At 59.7% G+C, this 12,065-nt stretch overlaps 4 protein-coding genes across 4 annotated transcripts; 3 read left to right on the top strand and 1 right to left on the bottom strand.

Annotated features, from left to right (window-relative positions):
* Positions 1–346: 346 nt before the first annotated feature.
* Positions 347–1,412, top strand: PG986_004922 (uncharacterized protein; the record flags this gene model as incomplete). The annotated part of the gene is made up of 2 exons (XM_066841144.1): positions 347–448; positions 489–1,412. The coding sequence occupies 2 exons, from the start codon at positions 347–349 to the stop codon at positions 1,410–1,412; spliced, it is 1,026 nt and encodes a 341-aa protein (XP_066701006.1).
* A 1,251-nt stretch (positions 1,413–2,663) lies between these two features.
* On the top strand, positions 2,664–6,547 carry PG986_004921 (uncharacterized protein; the record flags this gene model as incomplete). The annotated part of the gene is made up of 2 exons (XM_066841143.1): positions 2,664–4,038; positions 4,101–6,547. 2 exons carry the CDS (start codon positions 2,664–2,666, stop codon positions 6,545–6,547), a joined length of 3,822 nt encoding a protein of 1,273 aa, XP_066701005.1.
* A 2,977-nt stretch (positions 6,548–9,524) lies between these two features.
* On the bottom strand, positions 9,525–10,427 carry PG986_004920 (haloacid dehalogenase-like hydrolase; the record flags this gene model as incomplete). The annotated part of the gene is made up of 1 exon (XM_066841142.1): positions 9,525–10,427. One exon carries the CDS (start codon positions 10,425–10,427, stop codon positions 9,525–9,527), a length of 903 nt encoding a protein of 300 aa, XP_066701004.1.
* A 418-nt stretch (positions 10,428–10,845) lies between these two features.
* PG986_004919 (uncharacterized protein) lies at positions 10,846–11,821 on the top strand (the record flags this gene model as incomplete). The annotated part of the gene is made up of 2 exons (XM_066841141.1): positions 10,846–10,853; positions 11,449–11,821. The coding sequence occupies 2 exons, from the start codon at positions 10,846–10,848 to the stop codon at positions 11,819–11,821; spliced, it is 381 nt and encodes a 126-aa protein (XP_066701003.1).
* Between the last annotated feature and the right edge of the window lie 244 nt (positions 11,822–12,065).

The raw sequence follows: 12,065 nt of genomic DNA, 5'->3' as shown, positions 1-12,065 counted from the left end.
TCGCATGGATACGCCGAGGTAAAATGCACGTTGCATGGAAATGCAATATGTTTTACGGGATGGTCGCAGGATCTCACACGACTTCGCGCAGCTAGGCAACCATCTCAGGGAGTCGTAATGGTGCTGTGATGGGGATGAGTCATAGCGTCGACTCACGGAAAGATAGGTGTGCTTACTACAGTAAACTGAGCATCCTGGCACTCTGGAACTACCACCCATCAAGTCGCAATGACCAGTTGACTTGGGAGGAAAATACTCCAAACGAACATCAACTTCTGTCTATATCATTTTGGTCGCGCTTCTCCTCCTTTCATCTTCTCACCCAAACACGTTCATTCAAGCTATCATGGCGAGTAAGAGCCAAAGCGACGTGTTCGGCACAACTGAACTCCTCGAGAACATCCTGTTACATCTCGACCTCAAGACCCTCCTGGTCTCGTCGCAGCTAGTAGACCGACGATGGCGCGACTTAATCCGCCACTCGGCAGTACTCCAACAAGCGTTATTCATCCGGGGGCATCATCCCGGGGCCTACGAGCGACGAGCCGGCATTCACGAAGGCCCTCGGCAGCGACAACAGCGACAGTGATGACAGTTTTGCTGTTAACCGGAAGACGACCGAGACCATTATCCAACCCCAACCCGCGGAAATGAACCCGCTCCTCCAGGAGAAGTTCCCCTTGTTCTTCTACGACGCGCGCCGCGACGACGAGGCCACCCGGCCCATGGGCGGCGACACCGCCCGCCGGAACGCCTACCTGCGCTACCGCCGCCGCACGCGGACGTGCACCCTCATGGCGAAATACTTCCGCACCCGCCTGCCGCTGGGGGCGAGCGAGGCGGCGCGCGCGGCCTTCATGCGCCCCGAGGCGAGCTGGCGCAACATGCTCGTGGCGCAGCCGCCGTTGCGGGATATTGGCTTCACCGAGGAGCGGCACGGCATGGGCGGCGTGGGGTACCGGTTTGCCGAGCTGCGGCTCTCGGACGACGAGAACGGGTGTGCTGAAGAGGGATGGGGCGGGCTGCACATGGGGGCGCTCTACGACGCCGCGGCGAGCTGGTTCATGGGGCCCCATCCGAGCTTCGGCATCATGTGGGTTCCCGCCAATTTCCACTTTCCCACGGTGGGCGACAGCGTGAGGCGGACGCGGCAGGTCAACCAGGAGGAGAAGTCGGCGCTGGCCGGCCGGGTCGACGTGCTCTTGACGTTGGGGCATTCGAGCGTGTGCACGAAGCCGACAGGCGCGGCGAAGGAGCAGATTGAGCGGAACAGGGAGGAGTTCAGGGCGCGGTTCGTTCATCCCGGGGCTCGGCGCGAGGCGTCGCTCCAGAGCACCAAGTCGATGAGGTGGAAGAAGCACCGCATGGATGGGACCGAGGTGTGGGAAAAGTTCGGTTGGCCTGAATATTGAAATTGACTGTTATTGGGTGAGACGAACCCTGTAGGCTACCTACATCTAAGCTCGTTGAAGGCCTGAGGCGGAAGACCCTCGTGACCAACCGCTCTAAGAGAGCGGCACATTCGAACGACTTTCTAATGCACAGCTAAAATTTGGACGTTTCCAAAAGGAATTGGGAGAATTACGCATTCTCTCAGGGGGAATCCTCTTATCACGGAACCGAACCACAATCTCAACCTTTTTTTTTTTTTTTTTTTAAAAAAAAAAAATCCTCCGGAGGGACGAAATGACTAGATCCCATGCGATTTGGTATAGTGCAATTGCCTTTATCGTTTGCTTTATTGGTCCGCATTCCTCCTGCTTGGGCGTGGTGGGCGACAAGACCTGCTTGCTGCAACCCGTCGAGCATCACCTAGAGCAACAACAGGGCCAAGACTGAAAAGCTGGAGGTAACTCCAGGAAACGTCCCGATGCACCTGGCCAATCGATCGATACCCTACCCAGCAGAAGATCGCACATCGATTTGAAGGTGCAGTTGATCCCCTTTACTTAGGTAAGCCCAACGTCATGCTGCGGCTCTTGGTTCGGTGCAGGTTCTGGCGACTCATGGACGCATACTAGTAAGGCCCCCAGAATGCCAAGGCCAATCAGTAGCCGTTTCATCCGAACTACCTATGTCGGAGAATTTTCAGGATTAGCCTTATTTCTTGGAAATGTCAAATGCCAAAATGGCATGGCCAAAGTGGGATGCTACGAAGGGTGCACTCGAGGAGAAGTAGTGAAAGACCAGGTTGGATTTCTATTGATATGAAAAGGGGATGCAAGTTTGAGAAAAGGGGTCGGTTTGTTCGACACAAGCTTCTAGAAAACTGGGAGAAGGGTGGGATTGTAAGGCCTAAAGTCTGGGGCTGGCCGCTTCGCTGGCTGGGTGTCCGATGCCGAGACACGATGCCAAGGCACTGAGACATCCTCGCAGGGCGCATCCGGATATGCGGCACATCAGACTCGCGCAGGCCAGGTAGCAATCGGCATCATCCGAGCGGGACCTTCTTTCTCTCTTTCCAAGGACCATGGGGCTTTTTCAGGGAAACTGTGTCGTCATCCGTCAACAATGGGAAATCCGGTCTTGTCTTGTCTTGTCTTGTTCGCGAAACGGCATCTGGTTGCTTTCTTTGCAAAACCCCCGATGTGATCACATGCTTCTGAGGGAACTACACACACTTACACACGATCGAGTAGCTGCCGACATGCGTAGCAAATGAGATGGCCGACATCTTCCGCAGCTCCAAACCGGCTTACACTGCGAGGCGGCCCGTCCCGACCATCAACAGCTATGTGCGCGAGCAGCAGGCGCGCTCCGCCCAGGCGCTGAGCCCCGAGGACGATGACGAGTACTTGAGCGACGAGGAAACCCAGCTAGAGGACGACGACGAACCCGAACCAAACGAAACTACGACCAAAGGCGGCGCCGCCGCGCTAGGCACAGCGACGAGCAACGATGCGCAGAGCGTGGTGACCAAGGACACCTCCGAGGCCGTCGACAGCCAACAGGCCAACCTCAAGCGCCGGCGCAAGGACTTCGGCAAGCGGCGCAAGCTAGGGCGCCGGCGCGAGCGCGAAGTGACGGACCCCGTCACCCACCTGCCCGTGCGCATCTACGACTTCCAGGCCTCCGACCTGGCCGAGGTCCCCGAGTCCCTCATCACCCTGGGCGCCAAGTCGGGCCGCCTGACGGGCGTGGCGGGCAAGTCCAAGTCGGAGGACGAACTGAGGCGCGAGGCCGAGGACATCGACACGTACCACGCGCAGCTCGACACGCGCTTCCCGCCGCCCGACTACGAGGCCATCAAACGGCGCTTGATTGGAATTTACTCCAAGAGCATCGTCATCGGCCTCACGTCCGCCGCCGTCGTCGCGTACGCCGTCTCGGCCGCCGAGGGTCTGCTGGGGAGCCGCGGCGGGTTCCTGCCGTTCGCGTCCGAGGCGGCGATCGGGAGCTTCGGGTTCCTGGGCGTCGCGTATGCGATCTACGCGGCGCGGCAGTGGATGGCGAACCGGGTCGACGACATCTGGGAGGAGGAGCTCTGGCGCGCCGAGAGGAACAGCGACGGGCTGGAGGACGAGGCGACGATCGGGGCTCGCTCGATTGCGGATATCGATCCGGCCAGCACGCGCTGGCTGAATGATATGCTGAGCGCGCTATGGCCTTTAGTAAACCCTGATCTGTTCTTCGGCGTCGCCGACACGTTGGAAGATGTCATGCAGGCCAGCATTCCGAGCATAGTGCGCATGGTCAGGTTAGTTGCGTCTTTGAAGCTGTGCCCCATTGCCATCTACGTAACTCACAATTCCAAGCATAGAAGACATAGGTCAAGGTGGCGAACCCGTCAACATTCTCGGCATCAAATGGCTCCCTACAGGTGCAGCCATGAACACGATTTCGAAACTCGCCGGAAGTGGGGGGAAGGACCCCAAGACTGGGATGAAGATGCCATGAAGGGCCTTCAAGGCGAGGATGGCGATTTCCTCAACCTCGAGGTGGCCTTCGCATACCGTCCCCAGTCCGTCGCCTCAGACGAAGCCAGGCTGCAGGGCCAATCCCAGCATGCCCATCTAGTCATGGGATTTTATCTGCCAGGTAACTTTTACACCGTGTCGCACTACTTAAAGCGGTTCAGGTTCTAACTACGAGTGAAACAGGACGGATCAAACTCCCCATCTACGCCCACCTCAAAGCCCTCGTCGGCAAAGCCCGGCTGCGACTCACCCTGATCCCCGACCCGCCCTTTTTCAGCTCCGTGACCATGACCCTGCTCGGCCAGCCGAAGGTGGAAATCGCTTGCATGCCGCTCGTGCAAAAGGGCCTGAACATCATGGACCTCCCGCTCATCTCCAGCTTCGTGCAGACCTCGGTCGACGCCGCCGTGGCCGAGTACGTGGCCCCCAAGAGCATCACGATCCCGCTCAAGGACATCCTGGCCGGGCGGGACTACAAGCTGGACCCGCGCGCCCGGGGCATCATCGTGATCCACGTCAAGCGCGCCTACAGCTTCAAGCAGGGCGACCAGGCCATCCCGCTGCTGCGGCCCGAGGGCTCGTCGGACCCCTACGTCACGTGCGGCTGGGCCAAGTACGTGAAGCCGCTCTGGTCGACGCGCGTGCTCATCGCCGAGATGCAGCCGTGGTGGGACGAGACGGCCTTCCTGCCCGTGACCGACGACGAGCTCAACATCAACGAGCGGCTGCGCGTGCAGCTCTGGGACTCGGACCGGTTCACGGCCGACGACGACCTGGGCCGCGTCGAGATGGACTTAAGGGAGCTCATGCGCGACCCCGCCACGGTGAGCAAGATGCAGGACCGCGTCGACGGCTTCAAGGCCCTGAAAGCCAGCGAGCGCATGCCCGGCCAGCTCGAGTGGAGCGTGGGGTACTACCCCAAGCTCCCGATCCAGCCGGCGCAGCTCGAGCGGCAGACCGAGCTGCCCTCAGTGCGGACGCCCGACGCCCTCGCCGCGCGCGCCGACGAGAACTGCCGGCGCAAGCTGCGCGGCGGGCCCAAGATCGACGACGTCGAGGGCACGCGCCAGGCCGAGCACAAAGAGATGGAGGACCGCATGGTCGCGTCGGCGCCGCCCCTTTGCGAGTACCCGAGCGGCGTCCTCGCGGTCCAGATCCACGAGGCCACGGGCCTCGAGATCCGCGCGCACCACAACGCGGACCGCCGGAACCGGGGCACCGAGGTCGACGACGAGGTCGAGGCGGGCGAGGAGCTGCCCTCGGCGTACTGCAGCATCATCCTGAACCACGAGAAGATCTACCGGACGCGCGTCAAGCCCAAGAACGCGCGGCCCTTTTTCAACGCGAGCACGGAGCGCTTCGTCCGGGACTGGCGCGCCGCCGAGATCTTTATTAGCGTGCGCGACTCGCGCGCGCACGAGGACGACTCGCTCATGGGGCTCGTGTACCTGCCGCTCCGCGACGTCTTCCGGGAGCGCGCGCAGGTGGACCGGGTCTACCCGCTGTTCGGCGGCATGGGCTACGGCCGGCTGCGCGTCTCGATGGTGTTCCGGTCCGTCGGGGTGCACCTGCCGCGGCCCATGCTGGGGTGGGAGTACGGCACCCTCGCCGTGGCCCCGCGCGTGGGCGCGCAGGACGTGAGCGCGGAGCTGCAGGGCCTGACGATGAAGCTCGACACCTCGCTCAGCTCGGGGCACATGTACTACCACGAGCCCCCCTCGTCGCAGTCGGCGGCCAACGGCCCCATCGGCGATCCTGAGCACCACCAGCCCTTCTGGGCCACGGCGCAGGGCAAGATGCTCCACCTCGGCGTGCGCAAGCGGTACAGCAGCCCGCTGGTGATCCAGTTCCGCAAGGAGCGCCGCCTGCGCGTCGTCGACTCCAAGACGGCGGTCGCGTACGCGGTGCTCTGGCTGTCGGAGCTGCCCGACGACGAGGAGACCAGTGTGACGCTCGACGTCTGGAAGGGCGACCTCAAGCGCGCGAGCACGTGCACCCTGCCCAAGGAGGAGGCGGGCGACGAGAAGGTCGGGCAGGTCTCCCTAAAAGTGCGGTTTCGGAGGGGCGTCGGGAAGGCGCATGCGGGGCTCGCGCATCGCGATCCGCATGTGGCGAATGTCATCGAGGTCGTGGAGACGGCGGCGTATCAGCTGCGGAAGGAGCATCTGGAGGGCGAGGGCGTCGTGCGCAGTGCGGCCAAGGCGCAGACCGAGGGCGTGGGGGCGAACGGGGGAGTGCCGCCCGAGTCCTCGTCCGGGAAATCCGCGAATACCGAAGGAACCGCAGTCGAATCCACGTCGGAAGACAGCGACGAGGACGACGACGAGGAAGGATTCGCGGACGCCAAGAGCAACGTGGAAGACGGCGACAGGATCGCCGACGATATCGACAGCGACGAGGACGAGGACGACAAGTACCTGCAAGACGAATCCAGCCGGGGCATGCGGGACGCCCTGCGCGACTACCGGTCGCACGCCAAGCAGACGCACCGGCGGCACCGGGGCGTGATGCAGTTCAAGAGCGCGCGGACGCTGTGGTGGATGAAGCACAAGGTCGGCTACCTCCAGGACCGGGTGAGCGGGAAGCTGGAGCACGGCGACCGAAAGACGGTGGTCGAGAGCGAGGTGTGACTGTGATCATTGATCAACATGGTCCAGACAGGCCCAGATGCAGGTCCAGAACCCGGTCTAGACCCTGTATTTATTTGGAAGCGGAATATTACTTATTACTTATTGATGATAATTGAAGACGGCATTGTTTTTGTCCGATTCTCGACAAAGCAACGCATCTCAGCGAGGCGTCATGGTCATGGTTCAACCTGGGAAGCAAGGTCAAACAGACAAGATAGACAGCAACAGCCTTGCAGCTCACCCATACGACGAGAAACGCGGCGCCATGTTGCGACTTATTACTTACTCCTCACCAGTACTTCTTGCATTCTGGCTCTGTCTCGACGGCACTGCAGAGAGCTGGGTGGGAAAAAGAGGATTCCTGGCTGATGATGAATTACCGGGATGGGTAGATTGCACCCGCCGGTTTGGATCTAATTATCAGTCAAACAAACACTTGCGTACTCGGTCTTCATCCGCTGCACAAGTCACCCACGAAGCTGGCGCCGAGAAAAGAATAGCATGTATCGTGGGCTTTTCTGGCCTCAACCGCTGCCGGATGCGCACCAGGCTAGCTAGCGCGAACGAAATACGCCCAACGCCACGGTCTAACTACCATGGCCCGTCCTTTGCCCTGCTCACTGTCCCCGACAAGGTTTCGGAACAGGGCTGGTCTCTCGGCATGGCCACGTTTAGCTGCCGGCTTGGCGCCCTCGACGACCCCTAAACGGCCTGCCGAGCCGAGGCAGCGAAGACGCAACAGCAGGGAGCCCAGAGAAACGGCGCAGTTATCCACGCCCGGAAAAGGAAAGGCTGGTAGCCGAAACCTCGACGGCAGCCGTTGACACCAGCAACCATTTACCTGCCCCCCAATGCGCCTGCGTCGGCCGCGGGACGTCATTGTTAGCTGCGATGCGGAGGTGGTCCCCGACTCGGCGAATCGCCGCCGGCGTAGTCTTGGCACGCCAGATCGGGCCTGTCAGAAACACTCCCTCGGGCTCGCTTGTTCTAATGGGGTATGTATTTGCTTACTACAGTAGATGGAACCGACCACCGACCCCCCCTTGGTTGCCTGTTCTGGGTAGGTATGTAGGGGTTGAGATACTTGGTCGCGATAGAGAGCAGATCACAATGTTATTCAGGAAAGGATCGTATTGAGGCATTGAAGCCCCTAACGGGGTAAGAAGAAGTTACAGACGGTACCTCCGTACACGTACACGTACGATCACTCACTCGCTTACTTCTCCTTGGCGTGAAGTAGGCGTGTCCACACACGGTGTGTGTGGACGGGAAAACACCGCCCCCAGCAAGCTAAAAGTCGGCTAGTCACCAAATGGGAACCAGACCCTCGGGTACAATCATTATATGAAATGGAAATTTGCGCAGAAGCACGTGTTTATGGTTCGTGTGCTTCAGAAAAAGTCCATCGGGCCTTTGTAGCGTACAGAGTGAAGTGGACAAGCCGGGGGGGGCTAGTCGGTAGTTTGCGGAGACGGGGCGACGAGACTGTGTTGGGAAAAAGTAGCCGTAAGTAAAACAAAAGACTAGAAAACCGAAAATCTGGAATTTAGTTAGCAGGAGAAGATCGGCACTGCAAGAAACTGTGACTACCACCAAAACCCCCGGCGTTGGGTAGGCAGCCCGCCAGTCAGGGGATCGTACAGGTACGAACAATGATGACGACTCTTAATACCACTTTTCCCTTTCCTGGTCACGGTGCGGACGCCAGGCCAGGGGGAGGCAGCATTTCTCGGTTGGCGTTAGGCTGTCGGGTTTGGGCCGGCTAGGGCAACGTCGCTACCGCGCCGCGATCAAATAAGGCGTTCGACCTCACCGACAGAGACGCTTCGCAGTGCCGACGCTGGGGGAGGGCAAGCGGGCGTACACTTTCTTAGCCGGGCGTCAGCAGGTGGGGTTCCTGCCATCAGGCCGAGGCTTGAGGGGCTGTCCCACGCTCCCGGCGTTGAAGATGGTGATCGGCAGGTTAGGCTGGACATACTACTTAAGGCTAGGCTGGCGGGAAGGAGGAGGCAGAGGATGCAAAAGGAGGCATATCGTGAACATAAGGATTGGGTGGTATGTTCTGGCGTGTCAGGAGATTCTTTTCTCGCGACGGGATGCCTCCGATGCGGGAAAAGACCTTTGTATTTTCCTGTGAACGGGATGTCTCCTCCGGAGAAAGCCCCTCTATTAACAGTAAGAGAACACCCCTCTCGTAGATGATCTTGTGCATCCAGGTATTCTTGTATGGTTCCATGAGCCCAAGATGTGTAGGCAAATTCCTATAAGTCCTTCATGTCCACTTACTCGGGCTGCTTACATAGGTATCCTCATACATCTACTGAAAAAACCTCCATATGTGAGTATGGATGTATTCGTATCTACACCGGCAGGCGTAATACTGGACTACAAAGGGGTGCCACTAAGGAGTACACGAGAAAGGGCCCCTATAAGGGAAAACTCGAGCGCGGCGGTCGTGGAAAAGCTCCGACCCCAGATGGTTCTGGCAATGCATATACCAAATGATGATGAGTCCGGTGAGCGTTTGCTTTGTGCTTTATGCAACCCCCCGGTTCCCGTAGACAACTCGTTCGAACTTCGCTCGTGAGCACTGTTTTGGCGGATTCCCAGAAGATTTGAAGAGCAGACCAACCTCAGCAGGGCCTGAGCCAGAAGTGTCAGAGTCAGGGGAGGCGCAGCGTCTTACCAGCCCCTTCTAGAATTGCCACTGGGCGATGACCGGGGGGAGGGGGGCTGGTTTTGACAGGACATATACCAATTCAACTAGCTCATACGTACAAACTTAGGCAACGTGATATAATACTGGAACAATGGTAACACCACTGAGATTTCTTTATTCGCCACGCATAACTTGGGCTGAAGTGGCCTGGCTGCGTCCGAGTGGCTGGCTGTGCCTGACTATCCAGAAGTAACTCCAAGGTATGGAAACCAGCAGCCCTTATCCAAGACATCGATACTCTCTATGTAGCTACACAATTCAAACCCCGACGTGTATTCCAAACTTTGCGTAATCAAAGTGCTCCAAACTGCGTATCATCTCCGCCCAACCATCGTCCACCTCCCCCAGCCGCTCCTCGCCGTCCCCCATCTCCACCATCCCGGTCCGGCCGGCCAGCACCCCCTCCTCCCTCCCGCGGTACTCGGCCGCCATGTCCGGGTGCGGCACCCAGACCACCCGCATGCCCGCCCGCCGCCCGGCCTCGACGCCGACCACGCTGTCCTCGAACACGAGGCACTCGCTGGGCAGGATGGGCTCCTCGCCAGACGCCTCGGCCGTCGCGTTCAGGGTCTGCAGCGCGACTTGGTAGATATCCGGCGCCGGCTTCCCGCGGCCGCCGCTGCCCTTGGCGGGGAGCCGCGGGCCGTCGCCCAGGACCCTGTGCTCGGGCGGGAAGAAGCTGAGGAGCTTCTGCGTTTCCGGCGATAGCGAGGTCTTGAGGGCGTAGTTCTGTGCAGTAGTCCCGGAAGCCAAAGCCAGTTTGATTGTCTGCTTGCTTTCTTTGGCGCCTGCTCCTTCTCCAGTAGAAGGAGTAGTAGGTCTAGCAGCAGAAAAAGAAGAGAAGGCTCGGCTGAGTGTTATTATGAGTGTTTCCGCCCCGGGCAGCGGGGCGCAGTTCGGGAAATTCCGCCGGAACTCCTCCTTGGACTCCCGGGCCCACTGCTCGCGGGAGATGGGCAGGCGGGCCCAGCCGTGGAAGGCGTCGCCGTTGGAGGAGTTGGCGACGCCCATGAGCTGGGCGCGGATCGCCCGCGTCATGGGCGGGCGGCCATACTTGGCCAGGAGACGGTTGATGGACGTGGTGATGATGTCCTCGGTGTTGATGAGGAGGCCGTCGAGGTCGAAGATGCAGGCGCGGATGGCGGGGAAGCTGGGGGTCATCGTTTCATCAGTAAAAAATTGGGTGACTCACATCGGAGATCCGGGAGGGGGACAAACTGACTCTGGTTTGGTAGTGGAAGTCGTATTGGCCATGGTCATTACCTCTGCTTGTGCATGCGTGGCTCGGGGCTTATGCAGGAACGGTGCTTCTTCGTGGCTGGCGCTGCTGCGGTTGGAGGCGGCTGATGTGGAGGGAAAGGCGTTGATTCGGGCGCAATCCTGTCCCCGGTTGCATGCGGCTAAACTTACGACGTTACGCCATCATGTTTCCAGCTATCTGGTGATGGGCTGCACCCGCACTACCTCCATGCACCTTTCCGAGTTCCCTTATCGGTCCAATCATATACTCGACGTACAGGCAGCAGAAACACCCAATAGCTTGGTGTCAGCAGCATTGAATCGTAGCCGGGGGCTAATGATGCTGAGGTGACTGTCACTTTGGTGAGACAATGAGGCTCTGCGAGCGAACACAGATATGTCGTTTTTGAGGTGCCTCTAGCGAAAGAAAGAGATACGACTGCTTGTGTATCAAGTAAAAAGTTAGATGAAAATGAGGGAGAGAAACAAAAATCACAATCTATTCCGTTTCGATCGTTGCGGCATATGTCGCCCGTCACTTGTCGGCAGCTTTCTTTGTTCGCGGCCTTCACCGCTGCCGCCACGGGCTTCAACCAGTGTGTCGGCAGGTTATCCAACAGCGACTGGCGAACGGCAATGGGTCCATCCCCGATTGGGCTCTCTGGACCGGCCCCTTGAAGAGCTTCCGCGGGATAGACGCCGAACGGCCGCTCACCCTTACCGTCGCCAGTTGCAAGCACTACTGCGGCACGGACGGAGCCGTAGCGCAACGGCGGGGTCGGATCCTGCCGGCCATCGCGCGGATGAGCCTGTTCCCCTACGAGTAGTCCATCTCCCTCGGGAAGGGCCGCAACGCGTAACCCTTTTGCCAACTGGACCGGGGCGCCCCCGCGGTCGCTCGTCACGACGAGCGCGGCCGCATTGAGAACGCCTTCTACATCAGCTACATCTACCAGTACGAGTACCCGCGGCGCAACACGGCGCTGCTGCGCGTGGTCCTCTACCCGTATGTCCGACGAGACGACAATAAACTCACCGAAGAGCGGTTTTACAAGCTGCAGAACTACAACGAGCACATCGCTTTCCAGCTCCGGCTGCAGCGGCGCAAGGGCGTCTACCCGGTCTACACCAGCGTCCTCTGGTTCGGCATGTCCTTCACCCTCTCCATCGTCGTCTCCTTCGCCGCCCTGGGCGATAACTCGCCCTCGCCCTCTCCCGCGCCGGGCCTACTGCTTTCCCGAGTGCCCGTCGTCGTCTTCGCGTCCGTCGTGGACCGCGGCCCGACGTCCGCCACGCGGTGCAATGCAGGGATCTGACCGACCGCTGGCCCCTGAATATCGACCGGCTGTTCGAACAACGACAGCCAGGCTCAGACGCCGCACGTGCTCCCCTGATGGGTGCTCCTCGGCGTGCAGCAGGCGCCGCCCCGCGTCGGATCCGGCGCGTCATGGTGGGGTAGATACTGAGACGGAGTTTACCAGTTTCCATGCTAGACATATTCCAACGAAAAGTGCGTGTTGTTGCAAGGAAGCACCCAATGCTTCAACTATGACATACGTC

This window comes from Apiospora aurea, assembly GCF_038362705.1.
Source record: "Apiospora aurea strain CBS 24483 chromosome Unknown utg000004l_segment0_segment0, whole genome shotgun sequence".
NCBI classification, from domain to species: domain Eukaryota; kingdom Fungi; phylum Ascomycota; class Sordariomycetes; order Amphisphaeriales; family Apiosporaceae; genus Apiospora; species Apiospora aurea.
The sequence above is the reverse complement of the archived record's forward strand: the minus strand, read 5'-3'. Positions and strand labels throughout refer to the sequence as shown.